At 36.0% G+C, this 22,437-nt stretch overlaps 1 protein-coding gene and 3 long non-coding RNA genes across 4 annotated transcripts in view; 3 read left to right on the forward strand and 1 right to left on the reverse strand.

The window, feature by feature from the left end:
- The window catches only part of LOC133522666 (uncharacterized), a 268,085-nt gene that overhangs the window by 235,785 nt on the left and 9,863 nt on the right, over nucleotides 1–22,437 (forward strand). The gene's annotated exons all lie outside the window — the stretch shown is intronic.
- LOC133522665 (uncharacterized) overlaps nucleotides 1–22,437 on the forward strand; it is a 115,031-nt gene that overhangs the window by 89,092 nt on the left and 3,502 nt on the right. The window contains exons 5-8 of the mRNA XM_061858055.1: nucleotides 8,391–8,531; nucleotides 12,260–12,462; nucleotides 14,215–14,399; nucleotides 20,755–20,878. Coding sequence (XP_061714039.1) covers nucleotides 8,391–8,531; nucleotides 12,260–12,462; nucleotides 14,215–14,399; nucleotides 20,755–20,878 — 653 coding nt within the window. The remainder of the gene's footprint in view (nucleotides 1–8,390; nucleotides 8,532–12,259; nucleotides 12,463–14,214; nucleotides 14,400–20,754; nucleotides 20,879–22,437) is intronic.
- Nucleotides 2,794–4,604, forward strand: LOC133522661 (uncharacterized). Its single transcript, XR_009800101.1, has 2 exons — nucleotides 2,794–3,825; nucleotides 3,925–4,604. It is a non-coding gene; the product is annotated as an uncharacterized LOC133522661 (long non-coding RNA).
- LOC133522660 (uncharacterized) lies at nucleotides 5,183–6,925 on the reverse strand. The gene is made up of 2 exons (XR_009800100.1): nucleotides 5,963–6,925; nucleotides 5,183–5,863 (listed from the first exon to the last, which is right to left on the reverse strand). It is a non-coding gene; the product is annotated as an uncharacterized LOC133522660 (long non-coding RNA).

Below are 22,437 nucleotides of genomic sequence, written 5' to 3' on the forward strand. Positions count from 1 at the left end.
TAACACCAATTGGATACTTACACTTGTAAATATCCTATGTGATACTAAATATTGAACGTACCTACTAAACTGAATGCAGCCTGGCACAAGCTGGTTTTCATCAGACTGGGTATTTGTTCCATGTTTTTGTTTTTATTGGTACCGGGTGCACACGGACCAACATTAATCTTTCATGTGTCCTTATAAAGACATAAAACTTTAAATAATCTGAATAAACTGCAGAAACTTACTTTACTTATAAACCCTAAACGGGCCTATTACGTGAAATATTATTAATTATTGAAAAAGGGACTACGTTCTCGCTAAACTGTACTGTAACTGAACTTTTGTTTGTAATTTTAGGAATTGTGTAATAGCTAGAGCATGCAGCTTGTTACATATTTCCACTACTGTCGATGATAGGCAATTTCTTTAATAAAGGGAAAGTTTGTTAACGTTGCCGTCTTTGACGTTTTCTTTTAGGTTTAGGAAAGCGCGCACTAGGAATAAGAAGGTTCGAACCAAAATTAGTCGTTAGATTTCCTTGGTCGAACTGATCATTCACCAAGTCATAGGTATAACTTTGGTTGTAAGACTTGTTTTTCTTTATAGATTATCTATGGTTTCTTATTTACGTTTCGTAGGTTAAGGTGTTCACTTCCTATTGGGCGTATAGCATAAAAAAAAAAAAAAATTTTTTTTAAAAAATTTTTTTTTAACCCAACTAAAGATGAACTGTAACACTTTGGGGTATCCACCCAGTGTTATAAACAGCTGAGTAGCATATTGTATAGGTACTTTATAGGTTAGAAAATGGTATGTTTGTTTTGGTAAGATTTGGTAGTTGAAATGTCTTCGACACGGATGTCATAGTGGGTCAGTCAAGAACTGAGACCTGTAGTATATATTTTCAACTTTACATATACGCTTTTAGCTATATTGAGTGGACAAAACTTACCGGAGCGGTAGGTCAGTCTGTGCGTTCACTCCGTTGCATTTTGCGCATCCATGTCGTGTTCCTGCGTTGTGCTAGGACACAGGCACTTTGCTTTCGTTGGGGTATATCCATTTCACAATTGAAATACATTTTAAAACATATAAATACCACGTATTAACAGTATGATTTCGATAAAACCGAGCAGTTGTTTATTTCAGCGTTAGACACTGACGGCTGTCAATGTCATTTGGTTTTTTTTGTCCATGGTTCCGTAACAGATGGTCGGTCACACTTGTTGTACGACAATAAACATATACTTGTGGTTCTTTTATCTTTTTATAATTTCCAATTATTAATAAAGTCCGTATTATTTGCTTCCCAAAATGAGTAACTCTTTTTATTGTTGATGTTTCGAATTATTCCGAGGGTCAAACCGGTCAGTCGCCGTATCCATTGAATGGGTAGGTTTTCATTCATCAGTTTGTCTATGGTTTCTCGGATTGGAATTTTGATAAATCATTGTTCGATCGATCTTCAAGATGTGAAGGATATTAGAAAATCTTTCGGCAATCAATCTTAGGGGTATGTAACCTACTTGAAGGTTTTATTTCCTAAAACTGTGGTAAATTCAAGTTAGTAATCGTTAATGTAATTTTGTTACAGCTCGTCCCAAAATGTGCATAATTTAGAGTCTTAGAGCCTACCTAAAATGGCGGCTGCTAATCTTTTCTCTTCAATTTAACATAACTTGGTGAGTTTCCACACTTTTTAAATATATAAAGAAGGAAAGGCGGAGGTAGTGTGTCCTTTCGCAAATGGGTTAATATAGTGTTTTATGTGGATTTTCCAGCAAAACCTAATGTCGTCAACCACCTCTTCGTCTTGCCACGCGGTCTGCAGGCGCCGTCGTTGGTATAGGAAATAATGGACCCGGCATAAACCCCGGTAAGTCATTTAATCGCTTCATTGCCGTAATTTAAATCGCGCTGTGCCGCAGTTTAAAATATAATTTTTCTATAAAACTAAACGTGTTAAAACATAATTTTTTAACCTAGAACATTTTCTTTGTTCTTAGGGTTTTTTTTTCCTGGACCCTGGTTTTTTCCTGAACCCTGGTTTTTTCTGGACCCTGGTTTTATCTGGACCCTGGTTCTCTAAGGCTGTGCCATCCGGTGGCAGCGTTCTTCTTGGCAGTGTCCGTGAAGTTAAGACTTTTATGAATATACCTTTAGTTAAATATGGACTCTTTACGCTGAACAGGTAACCTGTAATCCCTGTGAGCAATTGCTTACTGCTAAACATCCCCGGAGGTTGGGGCATAACTTTTACTTTAGACAGTGTTATGTTAGGAAGACAAATTTTGATATTGTTGTCCGTAGACACAGAGATGTCTATGATGTATTTAGTGTAAATTTCAAGAAATAGTGGTGTCACTAAGAAGTATTTAGTATTACTTATTTACTAATAAATAACTCGTGTTGACCGTAGCGGGTCATATATATTTAAGGAATAAAGGTGTGTATTAAATAAATTTGGGATTTTCATTTGGATATGTCATGCGCTTGATGAGGATAGTATCCTGGCGTCCTACCTTAAATTTTTGGATACCTATTCTCACTCCATAGTGGCCTGAACCGCGACCCTATCTATGATTGTAGTTAGCCGAAGGTATTTGTGAACTTTTCAGTAGTGAAGTTTGGTGAGTTCTGGATCACTCCATAGAAACACGTTTCCTTCTATGGAAACGGTCTTTAACAATAATAGAATCGGATCTTCTCCATATCCAGAGCTCACCCACACCTATTACAGTTAGTAAGGATACAGGACACCTATTACAGTTAGTAGTGAGTTTTGAGTTATCAGTGTTATGTAATAAAAAAAAAAAAAAAAAAAAAAAAAAATAAAAAAAAAAAAAAAAAAAAAAAAAAAAAAAAAAAAAAAAAAAAAAAAAAAAAACTGTAACACTTTGGGGTATCCACCCAGTGTTATAAACAGCTGAGTAGCATATTGTATAGGTACTTTATAGGTTAGAAAATGGTATGTTTGTTTTGGTAAGATTTGGTAGTTGAAATGTCTTCGACACGGATGTCATAGTGGGTCAGTCAAGAACTGAGACCTGTAGTATATATTTTCAACTTTACATATACGCTTTTAGCTATATTGAGTGGACAAAACTTACCGGAGCGGTAGGTCAGTCTGTGCGTTCACTCCGTTGCATTTTGCGCATCCATGTCGTGTTCCTGCGTTGTGCTAGGACACAGGCACTTTGCTTTCGTTGGGGTATATCCATTTCACAATTGAAATACATTTTAAAACATATAAATACCACGTATTAACAGTATGATTTCGATAAAACCGAGCAGTTGTTTATTTCAGCGTTAGACACTGACGGCTGTCAATGTCATTTGGTTTTTTTTGTCCATGGTTCCGTAACAGATGGTCGGTCACACTTGTTGTACGACAATAAACATATACTTGTGGTTCTTTTATCTTTTTATAATTTCCAATTATTAATAAAGTCCGTATTATTTGCTTCCCAAAATGAGTAACTCTTTTTATTGTTGATGTTTCGAATTATTCCGAGGGTCAAACCGGTCAGTCGCCGTATCCATTGAATGGGTAGGTTTTCATTCATCAGTTTGTCTATGGTTTCTCGGATTGGAATTTTGATAAATCATTGTTCGATCGATCTTCAAGATGTGAAGGATATTAGAAAATCTTTCGGCAATCAATCTTAGGGGTATGTAACCTACTTGAAGGTTTTATTTCCTAAAACTGTGGTAAATTCAAGTTAGTAATCGTTAATGTAATTTTGTTACAGCTCGTCCCAAAATGTGCATAATTTAGAGTCTTAGAGCCTACCTAAAATGGCGGCTGCTAATCTTTTCTCTTCAATTTAACATAACTTGGTGAGTTTCCACACTTTTTAAATATATAAAGAAGGAAAGGCGGAGGTAGTGTGTCCTTTCGCAAATGGGTTAATATAGTGTTTTATGTGGATTTTCCAGCAAAACCTAATGTCGTCAACCACCTCTTCGTCTTGCCACGCGGTCTGCAGGCGCCGTCGTTGGTATAGGAAATAATGGACCCGGCATAAACCCCGGTAAGTCATTTAATCGCTTCATTGCCGTAATTTAAATCGCGCTGTGCCGCAGTTTAAAATATAATTTTTCTATAAAACTAAACGTGTTAAAACATAATTTTTTAACCTAGAACATTTTCTTTGTTCTTAGGGTTTTTTTTCCTGGACCCTGGTTTTTTCCTGAACCCTGGTTTTTTCTGGACCCTGGTTTTATCTGGACCCTGGTTCTCTAAGGCTGTGCCATCCGGTGGCAGCGTTCTTCTTGGCAGTGTCCGTGAAGTTAAGACTTTTATGAATATACCTTTAGTTAAATATGGACTCTTTACGCTGAACAGGTAACCTGTAATCCCTGTGAGCAATTGCTTACTGCTAAACATCCCCGGAGGTTGGGGCATAACTTTTACTTTAGACAGTGTTATGTTAGGAAGACAAATTTTGATATTGTTGTCCGTAGACACAGAGATGTCTATGATGTATTTAGTGTAAATTTCAAGAAATAGTGGTGTCACTAAGAAGTATTTAGTATTACTTATTTACTAATAAATAACTCGTGTTGACCGTAGCGGGTCATATATATTTAAGGAATAAAGGTGTGTATTAAATAAATTTGGGATTTTCATTTGGATATGTCATGCGCTTGATGAGGATAGTATCCTGGCGTCCTACCTTAAATTTTTGGATACCTATTCTCACTCCATAGTGGCCTGAACCGCGACCCTATCTATGATTGTAGTTAGCCGAAGGTATTTGTGAACTTTTCAGTAGTGAAGTTTGGTGAGTTCTGGATCACTCCATAGAAACACGTTTCCTTCTATGGAAACGGTCTTTAACAATAATAGAATCGGATCTTCTCCATATCCAGAGCTCACCCACACCTATTACAGTGGCGCCCCACGTTGGGCGCCACTGTAATAGGGGTGGGTGAGCCCTGGATATGGAGAAGATCTGATTCTATTATTATTAAAGACCGTTTCCATAGAAGGAAACGTGTTTCTATGGAGTGATCCAGAACTCACCAAACTTCACTACTGAAAAGTTCACAAATACCTTCGGCTAACTACAATCATAGATAGGGTCGCGGTTCAGGCCACTATGGAGTGAAAATAGGTATCCAAAAATTTAAGGTAGGACGCCAGGATACTACTCTCATCAAGCGCATGACATATCCAAATGAAAATCCCAAATTTATTTAATACACACCTTTTATTCCTTAAATATATATGACCCGCTATGGTCAACACGAGTTATTTATTAGTAAATAAGTAATACTAAATACTTCTTAGTGACACCACTATTTCTTGAAATTTACACTAAATACATCATAGACATCTCTGTGTCTACGGACAACAATATCAAAATTTGTCTTCCTAACATAACACTGTCTAAAGTAAAAGTTATGCCCCAACCTCCGGGGATGTTTAGCAGTAAGCAATTGCTCACAGGGATTACAGGTTACCTGTTCAGCGTAAAGAGTCCATATTTAACTAAAGGTATATTCATAAAAGTCTTAACTTCACGGACACTGCCAAGAAGAACGCTGCCACCGGATGGCACAGCCTTAGAGAACCAGGGTCCAGATAAAACCAGGGTCCAGAAAAAACCAGGGTTCAGGAAAAAACCAGGGTCCAGGAAAAAAAACCCTAAGAACAAAGAAAATGTTCTAGGTTAAAAAATTATGTTTTAACACGTTTAGTTTTATAGAAAAATTATATTTTAAACTGCGGCACAGCGCGATTTAAATTACGGCAATGAAGCGATTAAATGACTTACCGGGGTTTATGCCGGGTCCATTATTTCCTATACCAACGACGGCGCCTGCAGACCGCGTGGCAAGACGAAGAGGTGGTTGACGACATTAGGTTTTGCTGGAAAATCCACATAAAACACTATATTAACCCATTTGCGAAAGGACACACTACCTCCGCCTTTCCTTCTTTATATATTTAAAAAGTGTGGAAACTCACCAAGTTATGTTAAATTGAAGAGAAAAGATTAGCAGCCGCCATTTTAGGTAGGCTCTAAGACTCTAAATTATGCACATTTTGGGACGAGCTGTAACAAAATTACATTAACGATTACTAACTTGAATTTACCACAGTTTTAGGAAATAAAACCTTCAAGTAGGTTACATACCCCTAAGATTGATTGCCGAAAGATTTTCTAATATCCTTCACATCTTGAAGATCGATCGAACAATGATTTATCAAAATTCCAATCCGAGAAACCATAGACAAACTGATGAATGAAAACCTACCCATTCAATGGATACGGCGACTGACCGGTTTGACCCTCGGAATAATTCGAAACATCAACAATAAAAAGAGTTACTCATTTTGGGAAGCAAATAATACGGACTTTATTAATAATTGGAAATTATAAAAAGATAAAAGAACCACAAGTATATGTTTATTGTCGTACAACAAGTGTGACCGACCATCTGTTACGGAACCATGGACAAAAAAAACCAAATGACATTGACAGCCGTCAGTGTCTAACGCTGAAATAAACAACTGCTCGGTTTTATCGAAATCATACTGTTAATACGTGGTATTTATATGTTTTAAAATGTATTTCAATTGTGAAATGGATATACCCCAACGAAAGCAAAGTGCCTGTGTCCTAGCACAACGCAGGAACACGACATGGATGCGCAAAATGCAACGGAGTGAACGCACAGACTGACCTACCGCTCCGGTAAGTTTTGTCCACTCAATATAGCTAAAAGCGTATATGTAAAGTTGAAAATATATACTACAGGTCTCAGTTCTTGACTGACCCACTATGACATCCGTGTCGAAGACATTTCAACTACCAAATCTTACCAAAACAAACATACCATTTTCTAACCTATAAAGTACCTATACAATATGCTACTCAGCTGTTTATAACACTGGGTGGATACCCCAAAGTGTTACAAACTTTTAATAATTATAAGAGTTAGGAGCATTAAGATATTTGTATGATATCAGTTTTTGAAAAAAAAATAAGCAAAAAGTTATTACAATCAAAGTTTATAAGCATTGGTAACCGCACTAGGCGAGCCTGTATAGTGACGAAATACCAATAATATATTATGCTATGACTAAATATGCTTCAGCCAGTTGACAGGTTAAAACGTTTGGTAATTGTTATTTTGTCTACAACCAAGTACTTATACATTTAAACATTAATACTAAACTAATAATAATACAACAAACAAATAATAAGAAAAAAAATAAAGATAATAATAATACAAATAAGTTATTTTACATATGAAAATTTCAATTATTTTGAATTCACTAGCGATTAGTTTTCGTTCCTAATTTTTTAAATAGGTACTCAAAAAACTAAAAAATTTAAACGTAGAGACATAAATTGGTTAATATACATCAAATTATATAAAAATATTTTCCTTGATGTCAATATCCAGAGAGAAAAATGGGGTCTAGATTTGTATGGAAAAAAGGCCGTCATCTTTCGCGATTTTTCTATTTTTTATAAAAAATCACGTTTAAATTACGGGTAAATGCCATAAATAATTCACATGGAGAATAAACTATACTTATATCTAAAACTTGCTCATTGCTCCCTCCAGAACCATAGCGAATTTAGTATACAGGTATATTAACAAAGGGAATTTTGTACTCAACTTTTACAGCTTTCTTTCGACACAGGATAAAAATTCTTAGAATGACATATGGCTGTCTGACCCATCTTCTTTCAGTGATATGTGTTAAATATCAAACGGTGTCGCCATCTACTCGAGTATAGCCGAAGGTATATCGCCATCTATTCGAACATGATTTTTTCTTGATTTTTCGAGGCAAGTTTCTTCTTAGACTTTGTTTATCTTATACGGAGTTATATATATCTGCCAAAACCTAAAAAGGTTAAAGTTGGCTCAATAGAAAATAATTCGGTTGTACATTATTACCTGGTATAGGAGTTTTTATCGCACGATAAGACTAATAGCGAGCTATGGAGTCGACATTAGAAATAAAATTCAACTCATATAAACTACATTATAAGAGATACAGATTTCATTGGGAATAAATAGTATTAAATCAAGACAATGGTTTTAAAATTTGAATGTGTCTTATAGTCCGTTTTTTTTTCAGATTAGAAATTTTATTACCTCAAAAGTAGTGGTAACTTCTTTCCTCCAAAATTATGTAAATCTGAGTAACTATGCACTGAATTATAGTGTCATTTATGTACATTATTATTGTACCGCAATATTAGATATCATAGGAAGAAAAAGTTAATTACTACTACGTTTCACGTTAGAAAAAATCTTATAATATTACGAAAAAAACGGAGTGTAGTAAAGTCATAGAAACATAAGTAAGCTTCCTTATTTTGCTATGGTATAGTCATGTACAACATTTAATGAGTACCTCATGTTTGTTTCAGGCTGGGCGGGATGGGGAGAGTGGGGGGCCTGCAGCAAAACCTGCGGCGGCGGTATGCAGGTGCGGAGGAGGTACTGTTCACGAGCTACCTGCGAAGGCTTCGGGGAGCAGGGCCGGGCCTGCAACACTTTCGATTGTGAGGGTGAGTAGACATCGAGTTGTTGCCGCATGTTACATTTTACATTGACCTTCGTACGACTTGTACAAAGTAGAAGTCGTTATAAACTTTAGAGTAGAATTTTAGGAATATTATGTCTTAGTAAAAGCTTACTATTAAAAAAAAATCAATGAAAAAACGTTTCCTCTAAATAATTTCCTAATTATTGCGAGATCAATTATTGATCTAGAGATCCTTCTATTAGTAGTATAGTTATTACATATGTCAAGAGATCTTGCACAATTGCACATCCGTCATGTTGACAAAATTAAATCAACAATGAATACTTACAATTCAAGGAAATTAAGAAGCTTAAAAATAACACATGGGTAGGTAAATTATGCTTCTCGTTTAGTAAATATTTTTTTTCATTTTCAATATTATCACGCTTTCAAACCAATGCACCTTATTTATATTGCACGCTCAGTTCACAGTGCTCAAAGTAAATGTTATCCTACTTGTTTCCAACTACTCTGTTTTAAAACACATTGGAGACGAACACTATTGTATCAATGGATAAGGCGTGTTAGTTTTGTATAAATTTCTTTGAGCATTGTCCTTGAGGTCTTAAATATTTATTTATCTTGCATGTCGAAATAGTTGAACGTTCACGATTTTTTTTTAATAGAATATTGATTGGTATCTACCTAAATATGCTGAAAACTGTGTTTAGTTTGTCCAACAAAAGGTTTCAATATAAAAAGTAAGCATCACATTTTTTAAGAACATCGCTCTTATTTCTTTGTATTACATTTTCTAGCACTGAAAACTAGACATATATATAGGAATACGCAAATAGTTAAAACATTGATTATACTCGTCAAACGATAACATTTTTGTTCAATAACTAATAAAAATTATGAAGACATTAGACGTCGTACTTTTCATACAAATCAAATATTATCTTCATTGTACGCTGGTACCAGTGTAATTGTCATTGTTTTTCACTCTTTAAACATAACAGTAATACATAGCCTTTTGGAATAAACTATAAAATTAAAATTCACGTTTTTTTTTTAAGTGGCTGAACAAATGTTGGTCAGTTTGAGGAGCCTACAGTTTAATTTTTTGCTCGTGTTACAGGCCATATCCGGTATGTTATTTGAATGCTCATGTCATATTTCATGTTATTTCCGAATATCGTTTTAAAATGACAGCGCAATTCGATAGACAAAATGAAAATCAGCCTTTGAGGTATACTTTAACTAGCAGCAAGTGTTAAAGAGCATTGAACTACTAATAACATTAAATGCAAGTGGATAAATACTCGTATTTACGTTGCGCGTTCAGTTGACAGTGCTCTAAGTAAATGTTATGCTACTGTCTCCAACTGCTTTGAGGCCAATTTAAACTTGGAGGCCGATTCAAACGTACGCCGACATTAAAATGATATCTGAATGATATCATTTCGTTATCGTGAGTCAAACACGCGCCAGATATCATCATCATCATCAACATTGGCTTTTGCGTCTATTGCAGACGGGTTATGGTGTAACGTCAGAGAGACATCGTTTTCGGCGGTTGAATAGACGAGACTGATATGGTCTGCCACAGGCCTGACAAGAGAAATTTGCAGAAAACTGTACTGAGACGCCTTGTCTTCGTTATTGCCTCTTGTCAGCGATTGCAGCGAACCAGAATCTCATCACAAAACATGCAACCCTCCACAACGCGTTTGCGCCACTCCGTCCGCTTTTCTGCGAGCCTCTCCCAGTCTGGGTGGTCGATATGGAAAGCAGACAGTACTTTACGTGCAAAATGCACGATAACTAAATGACATCATTCAAATATAATTGTAATGTCAGTGTATGTTTGAATTGGCTCATTGTGATTTCCAAATGATATCGCGCTAATATATGTACGGACAAGTTCGAGCGAAATGTACGCGCGACTGATATCATTTGGATATCGTTTTGATGTCACAACGTAAGTCTGAAATGGCTTCCTGGCGTTGGACAACATTGAAGACGAACATTATCGTGTCAATGAGCTAGACGTGTGTTGTTTGTATAAAGTTCTCTGTGTAGTGTCCAGCCCGTTGTTGATCTTAAATCTTCATTTATCTTGTCTGTGAAAATAGTTGGAATTCATTTTAAATTTACATAATAATGTCCTATAATATTACCAAGGATTATGTATTTATTTATTACCAAGAAGCAAATGCTCGAGGGTTAAATGGCAATGAACAACTAAATGTTGATATATATTATTCCGAACATATAAACTCTTCAATACATTTAATAATTATAATATGTCCCTTATTTCGGTGTACTATTTAGGCTCTGAACCTTTACCATGCTATTTCGAGCCAATAATGGCCATTCTTTTTAGCTAAAGTTTGAATAAAGAGCCCAAATGGGGATGTACCTCCACCTTACAGAAAACCGCAGCCAAATAACACTAGACCCTACTCATAGCGTTGTATTCCTGCCGGTGAGTAAGGTTGCCAGAGCTCAATGAGTGTGCGGAGTGTTAGGGTTGGCAACGCGCATGTAACTCCTCTGGAGTTGCGAGCGTGCATAGGCTGCGGAGACTGCTTACCATCAGACGGGCCGTATGCTTATTTGCCACTGATGTAGTATAAAAAAAGACAATATATAGATATAGTCCGCAGACTATAAAAATGTAACAATACTTATATGGAAACTTTGAAGTGGATCCGGACACAGAAAATGAATTCCGATAGCAAAATAATTTGAAATACTTACTGTTTATTGGCATTATTACGTCACTTTTTTATAACTATGCCAACTAAAACTTTTTAAAGGTTGTCTGGAAGATATCGCTTCTTAGCGATAAGACCGCCTGACATTTAAGTGTTTTTCTTTTCCTGTCTATTTTTAACTGTATGGTGCACAATAAATAATATTTACTTACTTACTTTTTTTCTCCATATACGACTAACCGACCCTAATATTTATTATTTACCTACTTCGAATATTTCATACAAACGTAATTAATACCACTCTCAACTATTTAAATATTAACGACCTAAACTGAAATAGACAACATAATAAACATCTAAAAAGTAAAGTTGTTTCGTTATTAAAATATTTAATCTAGTTACCAATCTGCCAAATTGGTAAAGTTTACTAGAAAATAACTATCGTTATAATAACCTACATTCACTTAATTATGTATATGCGTGTTTCTGAATACTAATTCATTAATCACATTCTATTAGAAGGTAATTATTTCGGTGAAATTGAAACATCATTCGATACTCGTTCGGTTCAATGTATTGAATTATTTTCAAAATTGTATATTATGTTATGTTAAATATCGAATGTGAATCCAAGTTTTGAAGAATCCTTCAAATCAAACATGTTCTTTTTTTTATTTATAAACTTATAACATTTGTAGGTTTCTTTCATCTTCCTTTATCATTTAGCCATATTTTTTCACGGCGCGCAAAGGGATCCTAGACTACCTAATAGGCATCTTAGGATTTCAATCCAAACATTAAACAGTAGTGCCAAACATTGAAATTCACTAAAGCTAAATATCTACATTTAATAAAGCTGCGTCCAGATCTGGCGAATGCACCACGAGTGCGCACATATGGTTGCTGTAGATTGCGCGCTGTATGCGAGCCTTGCATAAGCTGCACTAATGAGGCGCGCAATCTGAAGCAAACATGCTTGCATGCACGTTTACTTATTTCTTACTGTTCAAGTCCATACATGTAACACAAGTAACAAAATTGTCACCAGGTACAATAAACCCGCTTGCGCCGGGCGCCCGCCGTAACTTCCACCCGGCCCAGGCCCGATGGGGCTCCGTCGCGGATCGCCCTCACGCCTTCAGCCTTCGGCCAAACTCCTACATCTGGATAGCTTCGTCAGAACTCTTCCCTAATGGAAGAATGTTCCCGAGGGAGTTTACGCTGTTCGTGTCATTGAGACTGCGTCCTGAGGTAAGGAAAGAAAGTTGTCAACCCGGTTAGGAGTAATAACATCTATACTATATACAGTGGGTAACTTTAATCTAAGAGCCGACTCTTATATTTCTTATACAAGGTGCCCGTGAGCATTGCGAGAAATTTTAACTAATTGTAAGCATTCCTGGTAATATTTAGAAACTAAAATGTCATATAAAATTTTCTGGATTAGGCCTAGTTTCAGAGATAATTAAATGTCTTTCGAAATCGTTCTTTCGCCATAAGTTGATACAAAACACATTTTTGACTGCGGTATTGCCACTTTGAGGTCTAGTCTGGACATACCCATTGATTGACATCGAAAAATAAAAAATAAAATGTATTCGAGAGGCTACCCCCAAATAAAAAACGTTTTAGTTAATTTTAGGTTGTGTTTATCAAAAAAAATTATGTTTTATGTACAGGAGTGTTCAAAAAAAGGGGAAAAAAACATTTTTTTATGGCCAATTTTACAAAAAGTTATATAACAATTTTTGCCTCTGTTGCCATCAGCAATGCACCGTTAAAATCTCTCGCAATGCCCACGGGCACCTTGTATTTAGGGTACTCTAGATCATTTGCATGACATTTAAGTAGGTAAGGCTGCTTAAGGCTTAATTGACTTAAGGCGAAGGAAATTCGATTCGATCACACTATTTTCGCTATACAAAATATTAGCATTAGTATTTTATTAGGAATTTCAAAGTCTTGAAATCTAATTTAATTCAATTTTTAAAACTACCAAAGTTTGAAAATATATTTTGTACAAAATTCAGGGTAAACATTTTAAATTGTTTACAGTAACTGAGTCTGAAGCAAAAATTACGAAATAAGTAATTTATATTACTTAACTAGATGTTTTTCTTGCTTATTGTTGGCCCGAAGTAAAATTATCTTAGTTCTTCTTGTTATTGTTTAAAGCCCTTTCACTGGCGAAATGTAATATGATATTATATTTCGTCTGGTAGTCTGGTATACGAGTACACTGACGGGCCGACGACGTACACTTTCGGATTGGCGCAGTTTGCATACCACGCCTCTTCACTTTCCGAACAGACTATTACATTTACATATGTATTTTTCACACTGAACGCAGTTTTGTAATTGAAATCCGTACCTATTAGATACACCTACACATTACGTCTCCAATTGAAACTAAAATTAGCTATATTAGTAAACAGGCAGTGTAGTGAACTGAATAGTGCCATCAAAGGTGTGATGCGCGGTTCAGCGGGTGCTCACTGCTCACTCAGCGAACCCACAAACGAAGAACTATCTACGTTTCTGTTCTATTATAGAGAATTTGAATATTTCAAGTAGGTAATATTATGTATGAAGAGGCAGGCATATCATAAAGAAAAACACAATTTTCCTATATATCATATTTAGATATTTGTTCCTGAGTCTTGGGTGTTTTCTATGTATTTAAGTATTTATATATTATATAATATCGTTGTCTGAATACCCACAACACAAGCCTTCTTGAGCTTACGTGCTAAGTCAATTAGTGTAGGAATGTCCTATAATGATATTTATTTATTTTGTGAATAGGTAAACTAAATAAAACACGCGTGTTACTTAAGAAGACGTTCTGATGTCAATTCCAGCTACATTACTGTTCCGGCGTCGTTGTTTCCGCCGATGTATCTGTCAATTTCAAGGAAATGAATGAACGTTATAATCGCAGAAGTATAGCGGCGGCGAAATAGACCATACCCTTCCATGCTAAATATATTTATTTTTCCACAGAGCGGCGGCTACGGGCAAGGCACGCTATTTTCCCTCCGCTCGCGTCGCCGCACGGGCTCATTCCTTTCCTTGGAGTTAGCCGGGCGGGGCGCGGCGCGACTGGTCCATGCGGGCGCTGGCGCCTCTAGAGCTATATACCTGGCGGTGCCGCTGTATGACTTCCGTTGGCATCATATTGCTATCAGGTAACAGAATTATTCCTCTCCTTGAAGTTACCCGGGCGGTACGTGGCGCGCGTGGTTCAAGCGTGTACATGGCATGGCTGCTGCAAGACTTCCGCTGCCAGCGCATTGCTATCAGATGAGAGAGATAAGCTGCTCGAGGTCATTCCTCGCGGGGGGGTACCACACAGAACAGAGAACACAGACAGCTGAGACATAATATGAAGGGTACACGGAGTAAACATGTCTAGTCAATTTAGTAAGATTTTGAGTTATGACGTTTTAAAAGTTGGAAACGATGTAATAACGTAATTTCTGTGAATAGGTTTTAGTAAGTAAAAAATAGTTATGTTAATGTATGATCTTCCTATCAGATGATCACGGTTTCATTCCTCTCCATAGTCACTCCACGCCATATATGACTTCCGTTAGGACTATATTGCTATCAGGCGAAAGAAAGAAAACTGCACGTAACAGAGACATATGAGACAAGGAATGCTCATGCCATATGTGGCTCCACTTCCTATTAAAGCCAAGGGGAAAAATAATAATTAAAATTTAGCTACGTAGGTACTACGTAAATTTAGGTACTGCTCGTAAGTATAAGTATTCCCTTGATAAAGCTGTATACCACTAGATTCTAATTGTATCCAATTGAAGATAACTTGTTTTATTTTTCTGTATAAATCGGAATAAAAAGAAGTATCGTTTTTTCGCTAATGCGTAGAAGGTACTTACCACGTAGTACTTACTATAGTACCGAGATAGAAATGAGTACAAGATATTGTCATTTATATGATAGTACTGCATTTCAAATTGATAAAAAATTGCTATTTTGTACAAAAACCTTTAAAGAACAATACTCCTGAGTAAATAAAATACAAACCAAATTAAACATTAACAAGATAGAAAAATTACCGCTCGGCAATTGAAAAAAAGGGTTACAAGTCTGAATTATGTGCGCGAGAGGAATGATTAATGTTAAGGGTACGAAAGTGTTGAGCCAGTACTGCGGACATAGATAACCCGTAATAGATTCTTCATTAGCCAAAATACAAACACTATTTACCATTGACATAATATATATCTAAGGACGGGCCTTCCGGGCACTAAAAATGGTTCTAGTTCAGTGGTGTCACTCACGAATTCGGGCCAACCGTGCAGTCTAACGCGAGTAGTTGCGATCAATCGCGCGCGTGATGCGAACTGATCAACCAATCACGCGAAGTTAGACTGCGCGTTTGGCTCGAATTCGTGTACGTGACACCGCTGTACTGGCCCCATTCTTATTGCCCGTTAGATATATGTCAATGCAATTTACGCAATTGCTACACTCACAGGTGCTCCAAAAGTACCATGCTATCTCACATATTTTTTTATTTCGAACTTATTCGTTTCTCTTGATATTTTTATTGAATTCCCAGTCAGAAATACGTACCTATGTGATAGTTGGCAACTAAAATTTTACGTAACGCATGTGAATCGAGTTAGTTTGTATTTATATATTTTTACAGGTCAATTCGAACGTAAACTGATATCAGAATGACATCTAATCTATTGTGCACTTCGCTCGTAGTCGTCCGTACATGCATTAGCGCGGGGAAGACGCACGATAACTATTTAGTTATCGTGCGTCTAACCTAGTTCAAATATCATTCTGATATCACTGAACGTTCAAATTGGCCTGTAACATTGTATAAATATTATTATGAATTTAAATGACTCGATATGATTTAATATTTATACAAAGTACGAAAATATTTATGTATAAAGTACGAAAATATGTTCACAAATTACATACACGGATTCCGGCCGATTTTTCGTAGGTTCCTACTAAAATAGTAGATTATAATAAGTGCGCCGAAACATGGTGAGCGTGAATAGTCTTATCGTACTTATGGGAATTCAGCCACATCTCAAAATTTATGATTATTTGAGATTAAAGTTTTAGTGTTCTTTACATAATCCGCACAAACTTTGCTTCTTTCTTTGGCTACCTAAAGGCTAACTGGTAGAGAAAGCTGTATCGCATTAAGTCCGCCTTTGTAACTGTATATATTTTACAGTCCAATAAAGTTTAAATAAATAAATTAGACCTTAATTAAAAAAAAAAACAGTTAAGTACCTATCCTTTAAATCTTGTTTGCCCATGTGGCCATATTGCAGGCATTTCCGTTATATCCTCCGTCTAGTTGACAGTATCTGTGGCTACAGTGGAGTACCTCCTTAATTTTCCGGGGTAGCTGCGGTCGCGTTTTCTCGAGCGACTGGGAACAAATTGTATAGACTTGAGATTGAGGGCTTATGCCTAGGATGAAAATTGTGATTGACCGATTGATTGTTTTGTGGGTCATTCTCCAGATTTGTGCCTGCATCTAAACTCCGTCGAACCATACTAACCGAGAAGTTATTGTTTCCCTCCCTCCCACTTTTATATCCCCATTTTTAGTTTTTATAAATTTTCATGAAAACTGTGAATAATACATTTAAAAAATCTAGGAGAAGTATATTCTCCATAAAATTCTCTACAGTATTGTCTTTTGTTTTTAGGGAATTAGGCCGGCGTTTGCGGGACAGGGGTGGTGATCCTCGTTCTGGGTCGTACTTGGTCCAACAGGTTTCCATAGCAGTTCAGCGGGGGAATGCTGCAGGCATTATGGGGACCTTTGGGCCAGGTGCAATGCCGGGGGGGGGGGTTATTTTAGGCTAAGCGTATAATTAATTTTATTATTAAGTTTTTTATTTTATTTTAAGATTTGTTTTCTTTAGTTTTTAATAATTTACTTGTGTGTGTTTAAAAATTGTGTATGTGACTTTCTTTTGAAGTATATTCTTCAGACTTATAGTTTTCAAATTAAGCTTAGATTACGCTCTGATAGGTACGTATCGTTCGATTCTGGTTTATCGATTGTTTCAAAAGTAGTTCCGGGTACGACCTTAGACTACGTCCAAAAAAGAGGTATGGGCATTGTGAATGTCATCTCGCTTTGTGTGGTAGGGTACAGCGCAGCGGATGTCATTCCAGATGTAGAGCAGAGCCCAACTGGGGAAGTACCTCTACCTTATAGAAAACCGCAGTCAAATAACACTAGACCCTACTCATAGTGTTGTGTTCCTGCCGGTAAGTAAGGTTGCCAGAGCTCAACGAGAGGTGTGAGGATCGGCAACTCGCATGTAACTTTTCTGGAGTTGCCGATCCTGCTTACCATCAGGCGGGCCGTATGATTGTTTGCCACCGACGTAGTATATATATATATATATATATATATATATATATATATATATAAAAGGTCAAATATCCCCGGTCTACTTACACGTAAATTGTATTTCGGTTCGGTTTAATTGAAACTTAATACTAAATGTCACTTCAAATCGAATATCAATTTATTCAAATTAAAACACATTCATAAGACTCAATAACAACACTAACATAATTATCACGTCAATATTCAATTTGCGCCATATTTGAACTTACCAATAACACTTCGATAATTGCTTTTGTGACATTAATAGCACTATTACAAACAACCTTTTAACCTTGTTAATATACGACAAATAATAATATACTTGAACAAAGCCCGTCCTGGTATTGAGATAATAAACAAAATTATGGAGGACGTAAACATAACTATCCTAATTAAGTGCCGAAAGCACGTAATATGTTTTATGTATGAGATAAGGTGTGGAAATATTATAAGTTTAATGTGAAAGTTAGATGGATAAGTCGATGTTTTCTCGCAAAACCATCTTAATACAAGAAAAAAATCCAAGATAATTTGTAATTGATTACAAAGTTGAGTGAAAGTAGTTAAAGTATTCTTCAAACAGCTTGGTACGATGACCGATGCCATGGTCATACAAAAAAATCGTATTGAGATGACAAGCTGTTTGAAAACTACTCGGAGCATGAGAGTATTGGGAGTGAAACTTAAATGAACGCGAAGTTGCGGGAAAAATTTGTAATTGTAAGTGACATAATTCTAAGCCTAACATTTAACACTCTATAACATTACCCCTTAATGGCCATTTCCTGTACAAAATCCGCCATTAAAAACTAACGACCACAATAATGGCGCCCACTATTTAACATCAAAATGGCCGCCATTCATCTCCGCTACGCTTTTTTCCCGCCACCGTCTTAATTATATCATTTTAATGAATCGCAAAACAGATTAAACGTCTTTCTTAATTAGTATTTTATTCAAGTACGTTGATATGAGTCTAATTAAATTTCACGTCGGCCGCTCGGGAAATTGACATCGAAATTAACTGTTTCAAGCGTTGTATTAACGTTTATTCATTAAGGTTTTTAATTACTGTAGGTATAAGAGGTTTATACGTTTGGAAAGAAAATAATTTTCAATTGACTTCGAATTTGGAATTAAGAATGTCAATTATTTTACTTTTGAGCCGAAAGTGTAATTAATTAAATCCAAATCCAATGAATACACATTTTTGGGTTCATCAGTCCATCGACAAAAGCAGTATCATAAATGTATCATTTCTTATAGGGACCGTGCGCGTTGGAGGGTCTGCCATCTTGTGGCCTGAATCGGAACCATAAACATGTACATTTACACGTCACGTGTTTTCTTGTGTATAGTAGGTTCTGCCATCTTCTGGGCTACATCGGAACAATAAACATCACATTTACGGCTCCCTATAACGGCGAAATGAGTTCATTCTGCCATGCCATACTTGGCAAAAAAAGAACAAACTGAGCGTTAGTCATATTTTTTCGCATAGATTTAGCACGTCCAGTTTTTGATTCTCATTTATAATTTCAGAGCGAAGTTTTAGCTTATTTTACAAAATCGTGTCTTTTAAGTGTTTCCATATCATTAACCAGGGGCCCATTTCTCGAACGGTATTAGTCTATTATTATTAGTGCTTTGCCATCGTAACCCATACTTGACAGTTGGTATGTAAATAATCATATTAGTCTAATATAGTTCGAGAAATATAGGTATGAATGTAGAAACTATTAGGAATAGTAAGATAAAATAAAGTGCCTAATTTTGTGTAAGATTTTCGAGCAAAGGTCAGAGGGTGAAAGATACGTCCTTTTGACAAAGGTACAAGATTTATGTCGACAACCGTTGGATATTCCTCGATATCTAAAATCGATACAATTTGTTTGATCCCTACAATTTGTCAATGCTGAAATAGGTATTGACCCTTTACTTACGAGTTTTTTTTACTTAGACAGAAGTAAAATACTTTTTAAAAGGTTTTCCATGTTTTCTAACAATCGGAATCGTATACTATCGATTCGACGACGAAAATATTTTGTCATACTGGTAGTCCCACACTGGCTGTTATAAAATGTTTTATAATGTCATGTGACAGAGACAACATGATACTATTGATAGTGTTTTATTATGTTGTCCCTGTTACACAATGTTATACAGGATGTTTATTTAGTCATCTGCAATAATTTACGGAGTGAATATATAGGCCATACTGAGCAATTTTTCGAAATCGCGAAAAAAAATTACTCTCCCATACATAATGTCAAGGTCAAACAGCCAATATGTACATAGAAACATATTTTTTTAAGTACAAAAGGTTAATTAAGTATCTTGTTGCGTTACTTGGTTAATTAAGTATGTTGTTGCGTTACTTGGTTAATTAAGTATGTTGTTGCGTTACTTGGTTAATTAAGTATGTTGTTGCGTTACTTGGTTAATTAAGTATGTTGCTGCGTTACTTGGTTAATTAAGTATTTTGTTGCGTTCCTTGGTTAAGGGTAGCGATCAATACAAGATGAATTGGGAGCTTTATTGTGATTTAATACCTAGTATTAAACAAATAGTGGTGACATGAATAAAGTTTGACCATCCCTGAGAATTTAAGTCGGATGATTAGCATCCGGATGACCTCTATGGCTCTTGTTTTTGGTAAAATTTTGCCAGTGTTTATAAACTTATGATAATTAAGTACTTTACAGGATTTTATACGTCCATCATAGGGGTGTTTACTGTAGTATATAATGAAACAGGCACCAGTAATGGGATGGTATAGACAAATCCTGTAAAACTAGTATTTACAACAACTGGCAACATCTTACCATGAACAAGAGCCAAAGAGCTGCTGAAGTTTAAATTTTCATTAAAATTTATTCGTTTGAAAATTAATTTCATGACTGAAGCAAAAAACTATAGTTTTAATCGGTTAATAATATTGAAACCAATTGCAGTAGCTTTCATTAAATACATAGAAAACATAAAGGACGACTGGGACATTCAACTTTTAAAATAAAGTGGTAGAAATTTTACACATGTCGGTGAAATATCAAAAATACTCCAAATTTTCTCTTAAATGTTCCATGATTGTTGTCGTTAACATATAACCAGTTCTTACGAGACCTTATTTTCAGTGTCCACGATGACAACACGGTGCGCGCCTACGTAGACTGCCGCTGGCTCCGCACCGACGTTCTGGAGAAAGGCGCGCTCGACACTCCGAGGGACGCAGATCTTATTATTGGCTATCTGTTTTCTGTGAGTAAATCGTGCTGGCTTGTTGTTTTTGTGTTGTTGGGGCATTCCAGAAGTGTATTTTTTTTAACACTTCTGATAAACTTACCTTTGAACTCAACGGTATACATAGTTATAATACAGATTTCTTGAGGTCATTAAGGTAGCTGCCGCGTCGTCCTCGACAAAGTAGATATTTTTATGGAATGCCCCTGTTATTGTTGTAGTTTTATGTTTACTTGTTAAATATTTTTGTGTTGGAGCGACCAAAATATTCATAATTCTATGCACAAAGCATCTATTATTAGTATTATCACGACAGATATGTTAGAGTCCAGAATTCGATATATGTACTAGACTTAAACTTACTTTATTTTTATTCGATATATTTAAACAATTTGGTCGTTCCCACATTATATACCCCTGGGTTTTGGGTGCGGGAATGTTTACATACATATAACTACGCCTATTTCCCGGAGCGGTAGGCAGAGACAACGCATTTCTACTTGCTACGATCCTGACATGCCTCTTTCGCTCCCTACACACTGAATGGAATATTTACACTGGTCAAAATAGTTGTTTACTTTCCCGCAAACGTGCGGGAATGAGCATTTTCCGTGCATATGTCAAAACTTTAAAGAGTCATATGTACTGTAAATACATTTGGAGCTCTACCTTTTTTAGGGTTCCGTAGCCAAATGGCAAAAAACGCCACCCTGGATTCGTCATGTCTGTCTGTCTGTCCGTCCATATGTCACAGCCACTTTTTTCCGAAACTATAAGAACTATACTGTTGAAACTTGGTAAGTAGATGTATTCTGTGAACCGCATTAAGATTTTCACACAAAATAGAAAAAAAACAATAAATTTTGGGGGTTATACTTAGAACTGAAACTCAATTTTTTTTTCATCAAACACATCTGGAGTATCTATAGGATAGGGATAGATATTAAAAAATGATACTGAGGTTTCTAATATAATTTTTTTTCTAAACTGAATAGTTTGCGCGAGAGATTAGACACTTCCAAAGTGGTAAAATGTGTGTCCCTCCTCTGTAACTTCTAAAATAAGAGAATGATAATACAAAAAAATATATATGATTACATTACCATGCAAACTTCCACCGAAAATTGATTTGAACGAGATCTAGTTAGTAGTTTTTTTTAATACGTCATAAATGGTACGGAACCCTTTATGGGCGAGTCCGACTCGCACTTGGCCGCTTTTTTATTAATAGGTAACTATTTTACTACAAACAAAATTATAAATACACAAAATCATTCTCGCATCCAACACCTCGAGGTATGGATATATCTAAAAGCGATTGTATACCATGTTTTTCTGTTAGTTCATTAGCGTACCGTGCTTGGGTTTCCTAAACTGTGGCGGCATTAGCGATAAGGATAAAGATCATGGTCCCGACCATTTTAACAAGATCTCTCTGCCCTGTTACGGCAAAAGAGCGTATCTAAATTGGGAATATGGAATAAGATATGCCGTATTATCGTTAGGGCGCAACGCAGTGACATTGCAAAAATCTTTTTGCTAAAATATGCTTCATTCATTGGTATTCAGTAGATGCG

Source organism: Cydia pomonella, chromosome 11, assembly GCF_033807575.1.
Source record: "Cydia pomonella isolate Wapato2018A chromosome 11, ilCydPomo1, whole genome shotgun sequence".
In the NCBI taxonomy this organism is placed as follows: Eukaryota; Metazoa; Arthropoda; class Insecta; order Lepidoptera; family Tortricidae; genus Cydia; species Cydia pomonella.